An 18,029-nucleotide genomic window follows, 5' to 3' on the forward strand; every position below is an offset into this window, starting at 1 on the left:
GAGGAAAAAAACTGATGAGGGTCCGTACGAGTGGTGGGGGAGGGATGATGAGTCACCAAAGGGTGGGGGGCGGTCAGAGACCAGACGTGGATGCGCGGCACCCGAGGCGCGGCCAGGCTGGCGGGGCATTGAACGGCCCCCCACCCCACCGACAGGAGCCGGTACCCCGTAGTACTACTACTACTCCACCAGTCCACCCGCGAGGCGAGAGTTGCGGCTGCAGCTGCCAACCCGCCAACTACCACTAGCACCACCACCACCCCCCCGGAGGCCCCGACCCCGACCCCTCGGTTGCGCACTCCCGTCCGTCCGGCCAGCAAGCCAGCCAGGACACGGGACACCTCACCACACCACCCCACCGCCGCGACGCGCGCCCCGGCGCAGAGAGGCGGTTGGCGCACGCGGCGGGCAGCTTCGTCGCAGCTTCCTGGGACGGGACTGGGGATTTTGTTTAATAAATAACGCCTGACGAGGCCCGCGGACGAGATCTTTGCGTCGCCCGCGACCGCGCGCGCATGTGAGATGTGCTGCCCGGCCTGTTTGGGACTCGTTTAGTTCATCATGAAAAGTAAAAAATTTTCAAGATTTTTCGTCACGTTAAATTTTTTAGCATATACATGAAGCATTAAATATAAACGAAAATAAAAACTAATTACAAAGTTTTCCTGTAAATCGCGAAACGAATCTTTTAATCCTAGTTAGTTCATAATTGGACAATATTTGCCACAAACAAACAAAAATGCTACAGTAGCGAAATCCAAAATCTTTTGGCATCTAAACAAGACCTTGGTTTTAGTACTACTAGTAACTGGTTTCATGTGCTTTGGTGATTTGATTAATCCACAAGGAAAGCAAAGGAAGGGTTCCCCTGCACCTGCCTGCTGACACAGCCCTAATCGCGCTGTCATGCGGGGATGATGATCGCACCGCACCCCCCACCCGTGCAGTGCTGCCTGCCTGCCTGCCCTGCGCATTAGGATATTTGTCCCGCACGGGGCACGAGGCGGGAGGTGACGTCAGTGGGCCATGTGGGGGCGGATCCGTGGAGCGGTTGCCATGGAGTGGTAGTGGCGTAGACTACAGTACTGCTTGTGCGCCTGTGTGCGTTGTGCCCGGTGGCGATTACAGCCCGTTCGCTTGAAGTTATGGTCTCGCTTAGTTCCAGCTAAAACTCAAAAACTTTTCAAAATTTTCTATGATATCAAATTTTACAACAATGCTACAATTTTTCTGTAAATCACGAAACAAAAGCCAGAAAAACGGAACAAAATTGCTACAATAACTTAGCTCTACTATGATTCGTCACAATAAGGATTAAAATTGTTAACCCAATAAAAAATAAATATTTTTTAATCTCTTAGCCCCTCCTACTTAGGTCTAGTTCTGTTCCCAATTTTTTTTTTTTTTTGTAGCACTTTCGTATTAATTTGGTGAATATTATTCAATTATAGACTAACTAAGATCAAAAGATTCATCTCGCGATTTAAAGACAACATGTGCAATTAATTTTTATTTTTATCTATATTTAATACTTCATGCATGTGCCATAAGATTCAATGTGATGAAGAATTTTGAAAAAGTTTTTAGTTTTTAAGGTGAACTAAACAAGGCCTTAGTACATATGTGCATGAAATTTTAAGGGGGGCTCGAGCCCCCAACCCTACCGTTGTCTTCGTCGCTATCTCCAAGACTCTTTGCAAATCTTACTCTCTAAATCATGATTGAAAAAACTATTTTCATAAAAATAATTTTCTATATTTCCTTACTCTTGAACAACTTTTCTATCTCTCATGCGCACTTTAGAGAGTTATTCTCGTCTTTTGTAGCTAGCGAAAAATCTGAAATAGAAGATGACTATATTTACATAATCATTAGACAAGGTGTTGGAGGATAATTTTACACAAAAAACTCTATTCCTGGCATTTAGGAAGGATTTAGAGAATCTTTTACTTTTTGCTCTAATTAGTCTATGATTAGACATTAATTATTAAATACAAATGAAAATGTTACAATAACCAAATCTAAAAAGATTTTTGAATCTAAACAAGGCTATATGTTAGTCTTTTAAGTAATGTTTTTTCTCTAGTAAAAAACTAGCGTCATATTTTATCAACTAAGCGTAGAAAAACGTGGAATTGGTTCGTGGACGAATCAGTACTGTACTCCAGTTCTCTTTGTTTGTCGTAGGAGTATATTATATTTTTAAAATAACATGTATTCACGGGTCTCGCAGCTGTGTGTGTTCGTACAATGGTTTGTTAGATCTGAAGGTTAGGTAAGTAAGCGCCGAGCCTACTCGCGATTCGTGCGTGGGGTTAGCCGTTCCTCTGGCCGAAAAATAAACAACTTGCAAAGGCAGGCGAGTTCGCTTTTGGAAAAGAGAGGAAAAAAGCCGGTGAGGGGAACGACAGGCAGTTGGTCAAGATGAGGATCGAGCAGGCCACGTAGCCGCGTGCGGACGAGCTCCGTCCAGACCACCGGAATCCAGATTGCGCTGCGGTCTGCTGCACGGGGCACGGGGGCACCGCCTGCCAGCTCACTCCAGACGCCTTTTTTTTTTTTTGTGCGTGTGGCCGTTGGCACCGTTGTTTTTTTTTTTCGAGGGATCCGTTGGCACCGTTCTTGTAGTACGGACATGGGCCCCTGTTTCGTTTGGGCGAAGCATTTTGTGTGGCCGACTGGCCGTTAGTCCGTACAGAGACGAGAGGAGTTTTTCGACGTCTGCGTGGGGGGTGTTGGGCCTCGTATTGGGCCTTGAGTAGCGATGCAAATGCTTTGCTAGCGGCGTCCGAATGTACGATCCGGATGAGTAGCCCTAGACCCCGGCCTTCCGGCTAATTGTGGAGTTCTCTTCTTAGAGCATCTCCAACCATTATGCATTTGAAGTTATGCATTTTAAGCAAATTGCAAACCCCTAAATGAGAATGGCAAGGCTAAAATCGGGTGATCTCCAACCGTTATGCAAAATGCCAAGTCGATCCCGCGCCAAACTTCCCGCGGCACTGCATCCCGCGCGGCACTCCTTCCACGCGCGGCCAAACAGCCCGCCGCCGGCGCACGTTCAGCTCGCCGCCGGTCTCCACGTTCAGCTCGCCGCCGTCGCCCTAAACCCTAAACGACCTAGGAGCCGCGGCCATGCTCCGATCCACGCTCAGCTACTCTATATATGATGAATATGCATGATTACCTGGCCGGCGTTGATGAGAAAGGCTTCGTCGCGAGCGAAGCTGTCGAAGAGGACGCGCGAAGCTTCTGTATCGCGCGAAGTTTGTGGCGGCGCGAAGCCAAACCGCGCGAAGGGAGGGGTTTTGCATAGCCGGACTCCTTTGGCATATATGCCAAGTTTCCCCCTCCAAATGCATAGCTATGTAAAATGCAAAGTCCAAATGCATAACGATTGGAGGGGTTTTTTTTGAAGTTTTATGCATTTTGGTAAATGCCAAGTCCATTTGCATAATGGTTGGAGTTGCTCTTAGGCCGCAAGTACATGGGCTTCTCTCTTAAGATACGAGTACAAGCCCAACTGCACTGAGCGTTTTGTTGTTCTGCCGGAGTGCTGAGTTGTGTTTGGATAGAATCAGGCCTTGTGTTTAGTTCCTCCCAAAAGCCAAACTGATGGTCAGGAGGTTTTGTGTGCACTGGACTCGTCGACATATGATGATTTAGTCCTTGGTCACTTGATTGAGGAGACAAAATTTCAGGCTAGCTCGAATTTTGAAAGTTTTGAGTGTGTTCATGTTAGTAGATTTTGTAACGAAGCAGCTCATGAGCTGGCTTATTTGGGTTATCTATGTACTGGAGGGGAAGGAATCATTACTGATTTTGTACCTGAGGACATAACTGTAATTGTCGCAACGATTCAGTTAGCCAATGAGTTATAAAGAGCCCAGTTTTACAAAAAAAAACTTATCAAGATTCCTCGTTACATCAAATCTTGTGGCCCATGCATAGAGCATTAAATATAGATAAAAAAATAACCAATTACACAGTTTGCTTGTAATTTGTGAGACGAATCTCTTGAGCCTAGTAAGTCCATAATTGGACAATAATTGCCACATACAAATGAAAGTACTACGGTAACCCGAAAAGTTTTCGCAAGGCAACTAAACCAGGCCTCATACTCCCCTCCGTACTTAAAAAATAAAGTCATTTACAAAGTACAACTTTGACTTTTTTATCAAACTATTTATTAAAAAGTTATACAAGTATATTTTTTATGAAAATAATTTTTAAGACAAATCTATTGATATGTTTTTCACATTTCTAAACTCAACAACTTAAAAGTTATTCATGATTTATATTACCATGTTTAACCCAAGCCTTGTCCAACATGATTTTATTTTTAAGTATGAAGGAAGTAGAAGTTAGTATTTGGTTAGGGAGATGTAGGACAGAATCCCTAAAAAGAAATATTCTTCCAAGATACTATTCTCAAGAGTCCTTCCAACTTGAGGTGCGAGCGTCCTTCCAAATTGAGGTGCGAGTTTATCTCCTCCTGATGACATTCTTTTCTATTATCGCGTGCTTCACCCCCTTCCGACGACCACCCTGCGCCTGGACCCAATGAGAAGGCAACATCAGAGAGGGTGAGCTAGCTCTTTTTAGTGTTTGGACGGTGTTGACAACATAAATGTCTTAAATATTTTGCATTGCAGGCAATTTTGCATGTAAATATTAAAACTACATGCATCAAACCACGATGTTAACGACCAACATGGTGGCAATGGGTTGGAGAAATTGTAGAGTAGATAAAATGTGGAGACATTGAGAGGTTGGGTGAAAAAACAATTTTATCACCTTCCTTCTTCACTATTCTCCAACCCAATGCTCATGTCGAGTCACCGACTTCCAAAAGTTGGCTTCCTATTACCAAGATAGTCGTATAAACCCTTGATTAGATGTTTAAGTATGTTAAAATCATGTTGAAATGGTGTGTTAGTTAGTTATTGCTGCAACAGTTTAAACATGTTAACTTAGAGGACCAATTATAGACCATAGTTGTGGAAAACGAGTCTGTTGGGATTTGTGTTATGATGATTTGATAAACATAATTTAGTAAGATGCAAGCTATAGTAGAAAAAAACATTGACTAGCATAGAGAAAAGTGGTTTAAAAACATTTAAATTGTTGGACACTAACAAAAAAACTTCATAAAATCCACATTTATTGTGTTGATTGTATGCCTCAACAAGCTATCCTTAAGTCAAGTTGCTCCAACACCATCAACAAAATGATACTGCTAGGAGATCTACCTCTATCTTTATCATCATCATCTTATAAGCTCTAAAACTAGCGAGAAAACTCTTAAAGGATAGAGAGAGAGAGAGAGAGAGAGAGCATGATTTAAGCGCCCATGAGCTCCCCCATCTAGCAAACTATCATGTCATAAATGCATTGATGCATGGTAGTGCAAAGCAAGATTAGATGTTGTCCTCAAAGAGCTTTCTGTCTTTTTACCTACGCTTGATGTTTTTTTTCCAGAAGACAACCTAAGGCATCACATACCTTGTTTATACATTAGAGAAAGCAAGAACAAGTTCAGAAAAAAAGTAATGCCAAAAAAGAAATCCATAATCAAACTTGGTAAGGTCTTCTTCTTAGCCACATCCATTGCAACCATGACCACACATTGTATTGTTCTGCTTCACTGCTAATCCTGTCGCCGATGAATATAAATAGATAGTACTTACAATGTAGTCTTGTGTTACTCCCTTAATTAGTTATCCTTCTCCCTGCTTCTCAAACAAGAAAGGCCACATGGGTCTAAGCCTCTTAGGTCAATACAATGACCTAGATAATGTCGTTGTCTTATGCACCTAGTATAGAAAATGAGGAGTTTTGTTCTAACCATTGAACAACAAAAATGGAATACTCCTATGCCCCAATGTAGTTGGACTTAAAAAGTGGACTAGATTTTAATGTATCCAAAATTTTGAAAAACATATGGAATATAAGGGTCAGTTTGGATACACATGAATTATTTTATATCTATATTTATATCTAATAATAAAGAGGCAAAATTTTAGGCCTACGAATCTACGCACATAACGATTAGGCTCATCGTGTTGCTTGTGACCAATGTTTGCACAAAGCTCACCGCTACATCAAAGGACGGGCTCACTGGCTGCCAAACTCATATTGATCAACTTGAGGAAGAGCCTGCAGGTGACTCCTCAGGCCAAATCCATTGCTTGCTCCACGTCTCTATCATTATTATGGGTATCAAGTTTTATTTTCACTTTAAAGTTAGATCAAACTCAATTAATAAATCTACTAAGAAAGCTATTTCATTCTCATAGCGTGAGCACCATCTATAACAAATTGTACTCTCCGTTCCAACGTACGGGCATATTTACTAGTACAATCTAAATTATGCATGTCATTATTATAATTAAGATTATGGATTATAATAAAATAGAGTGATTAAATCTTGGAATAATATGCAGATTTTAGGTTGTTAAAGTTAAAAATTCGTATCTTGCCTTTTAGTTTGGCACCACTTTTTGACTTGATGTTGCCGCCAACCGCCATGTGCATATTTTTGTTCATTTGGTTTGCTTCTTTGCTACTCCTATCCACATAAGAATGTAACTATGTGTATTTACATATGTTAAAGTTGTCTAAGTTTGACTAAGTTACAACAAATAATATTTACATTCATGTCTCTAAATCGGTTTATTATGAAAATATATTTTATAGACTCTAATGGTACTTATTTTGTATCATAAATATTAGTATTTTAAAAAATAAATTTGTTAAATTTGGAGGCTTCTCAAAATGCACGATAATTGGATGGACGGAGGGTATAGATAAATGTAGAGATAGTGGCCTCGGATAGGAACTGCACCGAGAGTCCATTCATTAGCACTCTTCTTTCACATGAAGTCCATGTCCATGCATGGGGGATTGCTAAGAAAATAGAAGATGACGTGAAAAACAAAGGAGGATAAAAGATGACAGAAAGTATATTGCTTGCGTGGCTTTATGAAATTAAAGAGGGGTATACTAAATCCTTGATGTAGTCAAATTCTCATTAATCCATATGTGTTGAGCTGAATTAGAGTAAAAGTTGAACTTAATTCTACTCCAATTCACCCAATACTTGTGGACTAAGGTAAATCTGACAACATCCAAACAATGTCAAGTAAAGGATCTATTTAGATATCGTAGATTATATAGTTTTAAAGACTAGAAAATCATTGTAGGAATGCACTTTAAAGCATTTGGACAAATCATTTTTTTTTAGATGGAAAGACGGAATATCTTAAACCCAGCACAATATTCTTAAATTACATATGAAAAAATTAGAATAAAAATATATAATATTCTATCAAGATTCTTCTATCTTGATGCAGTCAACGCTCCAACAAAACATCATGGAACACCCAAACCAGTGCAGTGCTTATAAGAAACCAACAATCAAAACATTAGACATGTCGTAAGACCCAATATACCAGAACCAGTCCAAAACACATGAAATCGGTGAAAGAACATCAATAGTTGTATCGATGGGTACAACATAGGTTGTACATTAATCACATTTAATCTTTGATTTTCTCTTCGCAATCATCAACAATGAAATCGATGACCTGGAGTAACTGGCCTCGTTAGAAGTGCCCAACAACACCTTTTCTCTAGCATATAACGACTCCAGATAGATTGCTTGCAGCGATGACCACGTCGTGGCAGCTACTGAAGTCATAGTAAGGCCTTGTTTAGATCCAAAAACTTTTTGGATTTTGACACTGTAGCACTTTCGTTTTTATTTGACAAACATTATTCAATCATAGAGCAACTAGGCTTAAAAGATTCGTCTCGTGATTTACAGGTAACTGTGCAATTTGTTATTTTTTTATCTATATTTAATGTTTCATGCATGTGCCGCAAGATTCGATGTGATGGGGAATCTTGTAAAGTTTTGGGTTTTTAGGTGTATCTAAACAAGGCTTAAGTAACAAGACTCCAATAAAAATGAGTTGTCTCTTCTTGTCATCGACAAACTCAAAGGGAAAGAAAAGAGAGAGCCCCTAGACAGCGACATGGAGCAAAGGACACAACGGTTGTCTCTTGGTAGAGTGACATTGTGACAACTGTTTTACCTACGTAAACTTTGATAAGGACCAAATTTTTTATAAAGCCGCATTGTTTATCTAAGACATCCAAACAGACCTAAACCTCTACTACTAGTAAATTAGCAGGGCCTTGCTAATGTCTCGATGGTAATCTTTATCGAGCATAGCTAAACGTAAACATTAAATAATTTATAGACATTCAAATAGACAATACTTCCTCCGTCCCTAAATACTGCTATTTCTAGGAGAAAATTTTGTCCACAAATACTGCTATTTCTACTAGCATACTCAGTCCACCAGTCCATTTAATTATCCTCGGAACTTGCGTGGTTCACCAACTCATTTAATTTTTTCTAGGGAGTAGTACTTTGGCGCATGGTAATTGGTTGAGTCTATTCAGTTGACATTAAATGCAGCTCGTTGGAACCAGAGAATCATGGCTTAACGTGCATGATTAAATGGTGGAACCTAAATTAATTAAGGGTAGAATGGTCTTTTGTTTGTCACACTAATCTGTTTGAAATCTGCTAGAAATAGCAGTATTTGAGGACGGAGGGAGTAACTAACTACATATATGTTGAGTCGTTTGTGAGTAAAAAGCGTATAGATGACTTACCGTTCGTGAAATTGTATAAGCCTCTAGGAGATAATATCCAATAAACTACTCTTTAAATCCAACTCTTTCGTGGTTGAATTTGAAAGTTTCGATCATGCTGATGTCCGCAGCTTCAAAATTTTGACGAACCGACGGAAAGGCCGACAAAGATCGGTTGCCCTACTCGGGCCACGTTGTCCTCCACTCGTGCCCGTGCCCGTGCCCGTGCCCGTGCCCGTGCCTCCTGGGCCTAACCCAAACGTCAGATCGCATCGTGCCCTCTGCTTTCCCGATCAGACCGCACCGAAAAGCGGCACGTCATTGCTGGCGAGAGAATTCGCAGCCGAGACGGCAAAATCCAGGCCGCCCTGCCACACAGATCCCCTTCCCCATCCAGGCTTTTCTCCATCAGCCCCGGGTTCTCCGCAGGCCGCAGCCGGCAGACCCGATCAAGCACGCTGCCGTTGCCGGCTGGGCAAGGCAAGGCAAGCGAAGCGAAGCGAAGCAAAGCAGCAGCCGCGCGCCGCCCCCAGCCCCCCACGCAGCACGCGATTCGCGCCGCCCCCCCCCCCCCCCCCCTCCTCTAATCTAGAGAACCCTAGAGCGCCCCGCCCGCCGCCGAATTGCAATCGCAATTCACCACCTAGTCCCGAGCCAAATCCGCGCGACGCTTCCTCTCCCCGGCGCGCAGTCGCCATGGATCCGCACCACCAACCCTTCGGCAACCCGCACCACCGCCGCGCCGCGCACCCCGGCAACCACTACCTAGACCAGCAGCACCCCGGCGGCCACCACCACCACCACCACCACCACTTGGCCGGCGGCGGCGGCGCCGCTGCCCCCGCGCGGTCCAGGTATGACTACGAGTACGACTCCCGTCCGATCCAGTACCCCCCTCCCGACCACCACCACCACCACCACCACCACCCCCTCCCGCGCGTCCACCAACAGCAACCGCCGCCCCCGCCGCCGTCCCAGCCGCTGCCCCCGCCGCCACCTCCCCAGCCGCACCACCGCCACGACGTCCCCCACTACGCCCCTCTCCCGCTCCGCCCCACGCCGGAAACCTACTCCCCGCCGCCGTACCACAACCCCCCTCCTCCTCAACAGCCGTACCACCAGCAGCGCCACGGCGACTTCCGCCCCGCCGACGAGATCCGCCGCATCCCCAGCCACCACCCGCACCACCAGCAGCAACCGCACCACCACCACCACCACCACCAGCAGCCGCAGCACCTTCACCAGCAGCCGCAACTCTCATGGCAGGAGGCTGATGAGGGGCGCCGCTACGCCGCCCACCAGCTGAAGCCACAGCTCCAGTGGGAGGAGGCTGAGGAGGAGCGCCGCTACGCTGCCCGTCAGCTCCGGGTGTCGCTGTCTCCGCCCGGTGCACGGAAGAGGTACCGCTGCGCCATGCATGACTCGGGTGACCGGGAGAGCACATCCAGCTCTGGCCCGCCACCCCGCCGCCAGAGGCAACAGCTGCACCCTAGCTATTCTCCCCCTCCAGATGACAGTTTTGTAGATAGGGCAACTAGTTATTCTTGTTATGGCAGCCACGAGGGCTTTGTGGCGCACGGCGACAGTAATGGAAACAGGAAGATGCCGATGTCCATGTCAACTATGCTGCCTGGCTCGCCTAGGCGAGCCCCACAGAAGATGGCTCCTACAAGATTGTCTGTGTGGCATCGTATTGAGGAGAATCCCTCACTGTATACGCCACCTTCTCCACGCAAGGTGCCAAAGGAGGTGCATATTTCGCCGAGCAAGACAAAAAATTCTGGGTCTGCTTCAAAGGAATTGTCCAGCGTAATTTCTTTGGATTGCAAGGCAAAGAGTTCTGATTGTAAGGGTAGTGATGATAGTGCAGGAATGAAGAAGAATGTAGCAAAGAAAACTGAGAAGGTGCTGTCCTCAGTTATTGTGAAGCCTTCACCAGAAGACAAGGAAAAAGAAAGAGCTGTTAATAAGGTTACCAAGAAGCCTGACAAGGTTGGTAATAGTATACCAGGTTTCACGAGTGCAGGTGTGAGATCAGCAGCCTTTCCTGGGTCTGGTGTGAAGAAAGTGAAAAAGATAGTCATCAAGAAGATTGTTAGGAAGATCGGTGCCAAAGATAAACAAACTAGTAGTTCGATCGTCTCAGAAAAAGACAGCATTGATGCTAATGTAAATGCCTCTGAGAAAGAAGAAGCTGATGCAAATGCTTCTGAAAAAGAAGAAGGTGAGATCACAACATCATCTTTAGAAAAGGATGCTATTTCTGCACACAATTTGGTCAGTACTAGTGATACAGCTGGAGTTGCTAACAGCCTGGAGGTCCAGAAGGAACAAGATAGTGATTTGGTGAATCTGAAGAAGAACAATGCTGCTTCAACCATTGCATCTACTGATACCGTTGACACAGCAAATGCTAGCAGGAGAAAGCATCCTGAAAAAGAAGATTATAAGAGCTTCGTAAAGTCAATTGATGGTAATGCATCTCCAGCTATTGAATCTATTAAAACATTTAATGCAAGTGGTGTTGAACATCCTGGAAAAGAAGATGATGGGTGTTTCACCAATTCAAGTGTTAAAAATGGTACCCTTAATTGTGAGAACAATAATTCTCAACAGGAAGAAGAGGGTGAAATTCTGGCTGTTTCAGGTCCAGTGAATGTTGCAAATAATTGCCCAAGGATTCTTGATGCAGTGGAACCACATGATTGTGAAGTGGAGAACATGGAAGACAACAAAGTTCCTGAGGTCCTCAGTGGAAATAGTGCTGTTTATGTGAATGGAGCTAAGGATTGTACAACAGAAGTTAGTGGAAGTGAAAATGACAGAAGGGAAGAAGGCCTTTTTCTTCTAAATGATCCCATTAGAAGTCCTAGTACAGATGAAGTTAGCATGACTCCGAGCAAGGATAACCATGAAAAAGAGGGTATGAATCTGATTGGTGCAAGTGAAGTGTGTGCTGCTTCTGTAGGCCAACCTGAGGGAAATCCCAAGATAGCAGAAGCCACTGTTGCTCATGGTGCACATAAGGAAGAAGGCAATCTTCTGAACAGTCCAAGAGAAAAGGATGCAGCATCTTTTGGATCTTGGGGAACCCTTGATACCACGGAAGTAAGTGCTAATGAGATTACCCAGGAGAAAGAGTGGAGAACGCCCATTGAACCAAATGAAGCTACTACTTCCGCACACCATGTGAAGGCCTTGAGTACATTAGAAATTAATGTTAGTGAGAATATCCAGAAGGAGAGCCAAATGCCGATGGATTCAAGTGCTTTTCAAACAGTAGAATGTGCCGAAGCTCCTAACATAGTAGAAGTTGTTAGTAGTAAGTTTGCTCAGAATGTAGCGTGCAAGAGCCCCATGGCTTTAAATGGGACGAATGTAGGAACTTCAGATAACTCCTTGTACACTGAGGATAGCAACATGCAAGTTGATTTCCACGATGTGAAAGCTGCTTTAAGTAAGTCAGATCTTCCCCTGGATGTAGTGGATACAGATACCTATGCTCTGCAGTCATCCAGAAATACAGAGAGCATAATTATGCCATCATTGGATGATGATCCTATGAAGATTTCCTCTGGTGCTGTTATTCTGAATAATGGTGTAGGGAAGAGCACTTCATCTCAAGTAGCAGGACTGACACATCTTCATAGACCCCACCCACCTCCTGACAACAATCCATCCTCCTTACATTCCCATGATTCGCCATCTGTATCTGGTAACAGTGAGCATTCTGTTCGTACAGCTTTGACCCTTGGTAATAATATGTATTTCAGTAGTGCAGAGAGCGAGGGACAGCTTGGGGAAAAGCACAACCTAGTGGATGTAAACCAAGGATTTGATGTGACAATGACAGAATTTGGTAATGTTAGCAAAAGAAAAAGTGAATCTGGCAATGGCTTTATGAATGCAGGCAGTCAGAATTGGTTGACTTTACCACTTACTGTCAGCTGCTTGGATAATGATGCTGCTGGTAGTAATGAGAGGTTAGGTTTAGAGCAGATTGTGGATGAAGGTGCCTCTGTCTGTCAGGATCATGATAGTATGCCAGATATTGACCAGCGTGGCAGTATTGATATTTTCTCTTGCCAGGATCACAGCCTCAAACTATGTGATATCAGTATGCCTCAAGCAGACCTTTTGGCAACTGAAGAGGGAAATAAGGATGTTGAGGATGAGATTGTTCTCCCAGGTTCTTCTGTTAATTCTGTAAATGTATTAGATCCATATAGTTTTCGCACAGTGGATAAACCTATAGATAACCTTAATAAACGGATTCTCTTATCTTCACAATCTGCTGATGCTCCAGGTCGAGAGTTAGCTTCTTCTCAGGTATCTGTTGATTCTGATCACACCTATCATGGAAGTAGTGAGGACCCTGTGGGCGTGTCAAGTACAACACCTGATTCGATATCCTCCTGGATTGAAGCCATTGTATCAGAAGCTAAAAAGGAACATCAATCATGCAAATCCTCTCTACTTCCTATTAGTTCTCCAGACAAGGTATCAGCACCAAAGGAGGATAGCAAGAAGGCATTGTCAGATTCAGTAGTCAACTCTGTAGTAAAATCTCCTCCTCGAGTTAATATTGCAAGCTCCACAGTATCGAAGGTACCTACTAAACAGGTGGCTTTGCCTGGTTCATTGCGAGCGCCCCCTCGCTTAAACCAGAATGCAAGGAACAGGACATGGCGTCGTGACAATGCGTCATCTTCTAATTCATTATTGCATGTTTCACAGACTTCAGGATTACCCCCTAAACTCCCAGTAAAAAAGAACAGCAAAAGTCAAAACTCTTATATCCGCAAGGGTAATGCCCTAATTAGAAACCCAGCCACTGGAAATCTTCATTCTTCTAGTCTAGATTCTCAAAATAAGAGTAAGCCTGTTATGAGGAGAAGCATGAACTTTGTCAGGAAAGTCGATTCAAAAGATGTAGGACATTCTCATATTTCAGTTGAAAGACCCAAGACCCCACCTTTGCCACTTCACACCAAGTCCATCAGTTGTGATGTGAATATTTTGGAGCCATTGTCTCAAAATTTGCAGCAACAGGTCATTGAAACTGAAAAGGAAGATTCCAGTGGGCAGGTTAACTCAGGTGCTGACATTCCAAGCATTATTAGTTCGCACAAGTCTGAAGCCCTTGATGCTGGTAAAGCAATTTATGTTAGACCAAAGTTAAATCAAGTAGTTGTTGCACAGGGGCAACATCTTTGTGAGTCGAGTAACCTTCCCTTGGATAAGGTTACGTTGCTGCAACCATCCACAACATCTGATCTCTACTTCAAGAAAAGGAAAAATCAGATTATTCTGGGTCCCTCTACTTCTGATGCTCCAAGTTCAAAAGATACATCTCAGGCTGAGAATATAAAGTCAGGTGAGAGTAAAGTTCTAATGTCTGCATCTTCCAACAACAATATCACTGTGGCAAAGGACAGGCCGCACAAAGGTAACATGCTATATAAAAGTACTTGTTTGTCTGTTCCTTGTACCTTTAACAAAGTTATTTAATTAACATGTCAGCATTCTCTAGTATGCTGGAACTTGTTTGGAAATTACAGATAATAAATAATGTATTTCACGTCTATCGAGCAAGTAGTTTTACATGTCTGTCTTTTTTATTTGAGTTATGTTCTTTAGTGTAAGGAACATTAGCTAAATTTAAAAATTGAGAACCATAACTAAATATGAATGATATTATTGCCAAACTATGCATACATGGTTATAGTCTTATAGATGACCTTTCCTCTTGGTAAGCCACTCTTTCACCTTCTCCTGCCTTTTCTATGAGTTTTGATGGCTTCACACTGTTTTAGTGTTTTTCCTACAATATTTGGTCACTGCTTGTCTTCAACCTTTGTGTAGACAGCATCTTTGAAACTACATTGCTGCCGCGTGCCAACCTTTTCTTTCTTTTCCCTCTTGACCTATGCTTTCTGAGGGCATGGTACTTGGACAATGAAGCAATGTAATTCATTTTGAAATATCGTTTGTGTAAATTTTCTAAATGCAGCTCTTCAGACAACAAATACTGTCAGAAGTTCCTCTCATGTCTGGACGCTTAGTGGACAAAATCCTCGAAAGAAATCTTTTGTGGGAGCTATTCACATGAAGGTCTTCCCTCGTATACTTCCATGGAAAAGAAAAATATTCTGCCAGAACTTCAGAGGCAGTTACTCTTCATTGTTGAATACAAGCTCTATAGGGATAATGAGGTAACCAATACCAGAATGGCCTAAATTTTCCCCTATTCTGTATTGATTCAGTCCATTCAATTTGTTAATAGTGAGTCATGATCCTGTTTCATTTGTCAGAAAATTATTGCAAACAAGGAAGAGAAGTACAATTTACACTGTCTCTACTGATGGATTCTCTCTTCGGAAATCTGGAGTGTTAAGTATAGGCGGGTCAAGTTTGAAATGGTCAAGGTCCCTTGAGAAACATTCTCAAAAGGTTAATGAGGTATTGAATTCAGAGATGCATAATCTCCCTGATCATTCATATTGAGTAATCCATGTGAATTTAGTTTAGTGTTCTAATCACCACTGCATTATATTCAGATGCGGAACTGAAATTTGTTGGCTGATCTCAAATATAAATATTATTCTTAATTCTGAATGAATCCCTGTTTGAGAGTTAACATTTATTAGACTGTTAGTAGGGTTATCAGAACATAGACTAGACTATCTTGTCTCCTTGTTTCATTTGTTAAATTAAATGTTATTTCAGAATCAGTAACTTGCATAGTTTCTATGTTTTCAACACCAAGAACATTATTTTTGTTTAGTTTATAGAGCTGCTGCCTTGCACAATTTTTGCTTGATCAAACATAAGGAATCTCAAATCTGGATTGCAGGAAGCTACACAGGCAGTTGCTGAAGTTGAAAGAAAGAAAAGAGAAAAGAGAAAACGACAGTCTCTCCGTAACAAAGGAAGGAATGGTAATGCATTAGGTATCTTTCGATAAACTAAAATATCATATGCATGAGATACGTAACTGTATAATTCCATGCAATGCAACAATGCAATTGTTCTGTTTTTCATATGACTTTCAATCTTTCATGCTTCTTCACCTTAAAATTTAATGAGTTACTGATGTGCCAAATTGATTTTCAATTTGTGTTGTCTAAGTCTAACATGTGAGACATGTACTTTTTGTAGCCCAGTTTAAGATCCATGGTTGAAAATTAGTAATTATTCAAGATTATGTACCTTCCCATGTTGGAACACTTTGGTTTGGCTACCTTTTTTTGAGCTATCAGTACCTAGTCTCCTAATTATCATATCTGATCTTTCCATTTCTCACTAGATTTGTGTTGTTTTCACTTGCGGTTCATGATTCCCATTTTGTTTTCAGATCGATATTCTGCATCAGTTGCTGCCAATCAATTAACAAATAGCAGCAGAGCATCTTCAGAGTATGTTTCATACCATGTTGCATTGTATCTTGTATTAGGAATAACAGACAGAATCATGACATCTCTTTCTCTACCTGTCTTTCTATAAGCAGATATGTGCGTGTCAACAAAGGTAACCAACTGGTCAGAAATCCAAAGAAAGTAATCCGCATGCTAGCAAGTGAGAAAGTTCGATGGAGTTTGCACACTGTTAGAAGACGGTTGGCAAAGAAACAGCAATATTGTCAATTCTTCACTCGCTTTGGCGAGTGTAAAAAATCTGGTGGCAAGTGCCCCTATATTCATGACCGAGCTAAAGTGGCTATCTGTACTAAATTTCTTAATGGCTTGTGTTCTAGTACTAGTTGCAAACTAACTCACAAGGTAAGATTTCTTCTTGATTCTACTGGTGATCATGGCTTCATTCTTTTCCATCATGAGTATCTGTCCTGCAGGTCCTGCCAGAAAGAATGCCAGATTGTTCTTACTTTCTGCAAGGTGATTCATTTCAGTGTCATTGTACCGTTGTTTACTGTCTTTGCAATTGATTGCCTTCTTACATGTATGTTTGCCATTGCTAGCAGGGCTCTGTACCAACACAGCCTGTCCCTATAGGCATGTGAAAGTGAACTCGAACGCCCCTGTTTGTGAAGATTTTTTGAAGGGATATTGTGCTGATGGTGATGAGGTATTTATGATATCACTAGATTTATATTGATCTTAAATTTTTGTTCCGCACCTTGCATTGGAGGGTAGGTAGGCACATGATTTCTTATGGAGGTAGCATAAAGCTTGCTTCCACTGGCTTGTTTTTTATCAGAATTAATATATGTAGGTTGGTGTCCTTCCTTTTTATATTGGTTCTAACATGAAATGTTTTATAGGACATAGAGTGTTAAAATATCCACCTTTTAGTTCCTTTAGGATAATCTAATTCAGTGGAGTGTTGATTCTTCATAGATAAATAGATCAGAAAGGTTGCCTCCTTTTGGGGGAAACCTATGCTGGAAAAGCATGCTGTCTCTGCTTTGTAAAAACACGTCTCTGCTTTAAAACAGAGCTTTTTCATCTTTTAAACTTCTGGGGCCTTTGATGAACCTTTATGGTTCTGAATCAAGATCACTAATCTTTTCATGGACTTGAAACAATCTCTGTTACGAGCAGTGTCGTAAAAAGCACAGCTATGTATGCCCCGTCTTTGAGGCGACAGGAGAGTGCCCACAAGAATCAAGATGCAAGCTTCATCACCCCAAGAAGAAAAACAAATCCAAGAGAAGCAAAGTAGATACCGTCCAAAACAACAGTTGGGGTCGGTATTTTGAGACAAGCATTGGCCATGGCAGTGGAGCAAGGATAGTTTCTTTGGAGGAAGAAGAGAGACAAAAACCAGAGCAAGTCTCTGGTGAGGACTTTGCTGACTTCATTGAACTTGGTTCCGATATTGAAGTCCCTGAAGATGCGGATGCTTCGGATGACATACAGCCGATGGAATTGGACTCAGGGAATCTCGACATGCAGGCTGACAATCTTGAAGCGATAATCAAGCCACTTCGGATCATGAGGACTGCAAGAGTTTGACGAGTTCTTTTGTTGGATATAGCTGCAGTGTTACTGGGTCAGGGGGGTATGTTATGCTATGCATGACGAGGCATAGGCGCTGACTGGAGTTTCTAATTCTTGAAGACTGGTTCTGACAGGGCGTCAGTTTTTGCTTGGTTGAAGGTTTGATTTTGTTCATCTTGTACATCTCTTAGGAAATATACAGGGTCCGTCCATATGGCAGTGGTAGAGGCCATGAGGGTTACTGGCTGTTAACCTGTGTTTTTTGAACATTACCCAGAGTTGAATGTAACAAACAGTGCTTTACAATAGCATGGGAAATGAAGGTTTTGTTTTGTGTATATTATGCTGCACATCTTTTGGTTATATAAATAAATTTGTTAATTTCTGCCTTTAGACACATCT

At 42.4% G+C, this 18,029-nt stretch overlaps 1 protein-coding gene across 2 annotated transcripts; it reads left to right on the forward strand.

Annotated features, from left to right (window-relative positions):
• On the forward strand, positions 9,034-18,008 carry LOC8083496. Of its 2 annotated transcripts, none has more exons than XM_021450105.1 (9): positions 9,034-14,116; positions 14,681-14,882; positions 14,982-15,129; positions 15,524-15,620; positions 16,025-16,085; positions 16,178-16,448; positions 16,520-16,562; positions 16,649-16,752; positions 17,229-18,008. In XM_021450105.1, the coding sequence occupies exons 1-9, from the start codon at positions 9,364-9,366 to the stop codon at positions 17,640-17,642; spliced, it is 6,093 nt and encodes a 2,030-aa protein (XP_021305780.1). In that variant the 5' UTR covers positions 9,034-9,363; the 3' UTR covers positions 17,643-18,008. The 2 variants fall into 2 exon arrangements, with proteins under 2 accessions (XP_021305780.1, XP_021305779.1); XM_021450104.1 differs by having other exon boundaries at positions 9,239-14,116; positions 15,524-15,608.

This window comes from Sorghum bicolor, chromosome 10 (genome assembly GCF_000003195.3).
Source record: "Sorghum bicolor cultivar BTx623 chromosome 10, Sorghum_bicolor_NCBIv3, whole genome shotgun sequence".
NCBI lineage: Eukaryota > Viridiplantae > Streptophyta > Magnoliopsida > Poales > Poaceae > Sorghum > Sorghum bicolor.

Excerpts from the sequence above, each read along its gene's own strand:
- LOC8083496 (XM_021450105.1), top strand. The coding sequence starts at position 9,364 with ATGGATCCGCACCACCAACCCTTCGGCAACCCGCACCACCGCCGCGCC. Across the intron at positions 14,883-14,981 it reads AGCTCTATAGGGATAATGAG|AAAATTATTGCAAACAAGGA; the intron begins GTAACCAATACC and ends TTCATTTGTCAG. Across the intron at positions 15,130-15,523 it reads ATTCTCAAAAGGTTAATGAG|GAAGCTACACAGGCAGTTGC; the intron begins GTATTGAATTCA and ends TCTGGATTGCAG.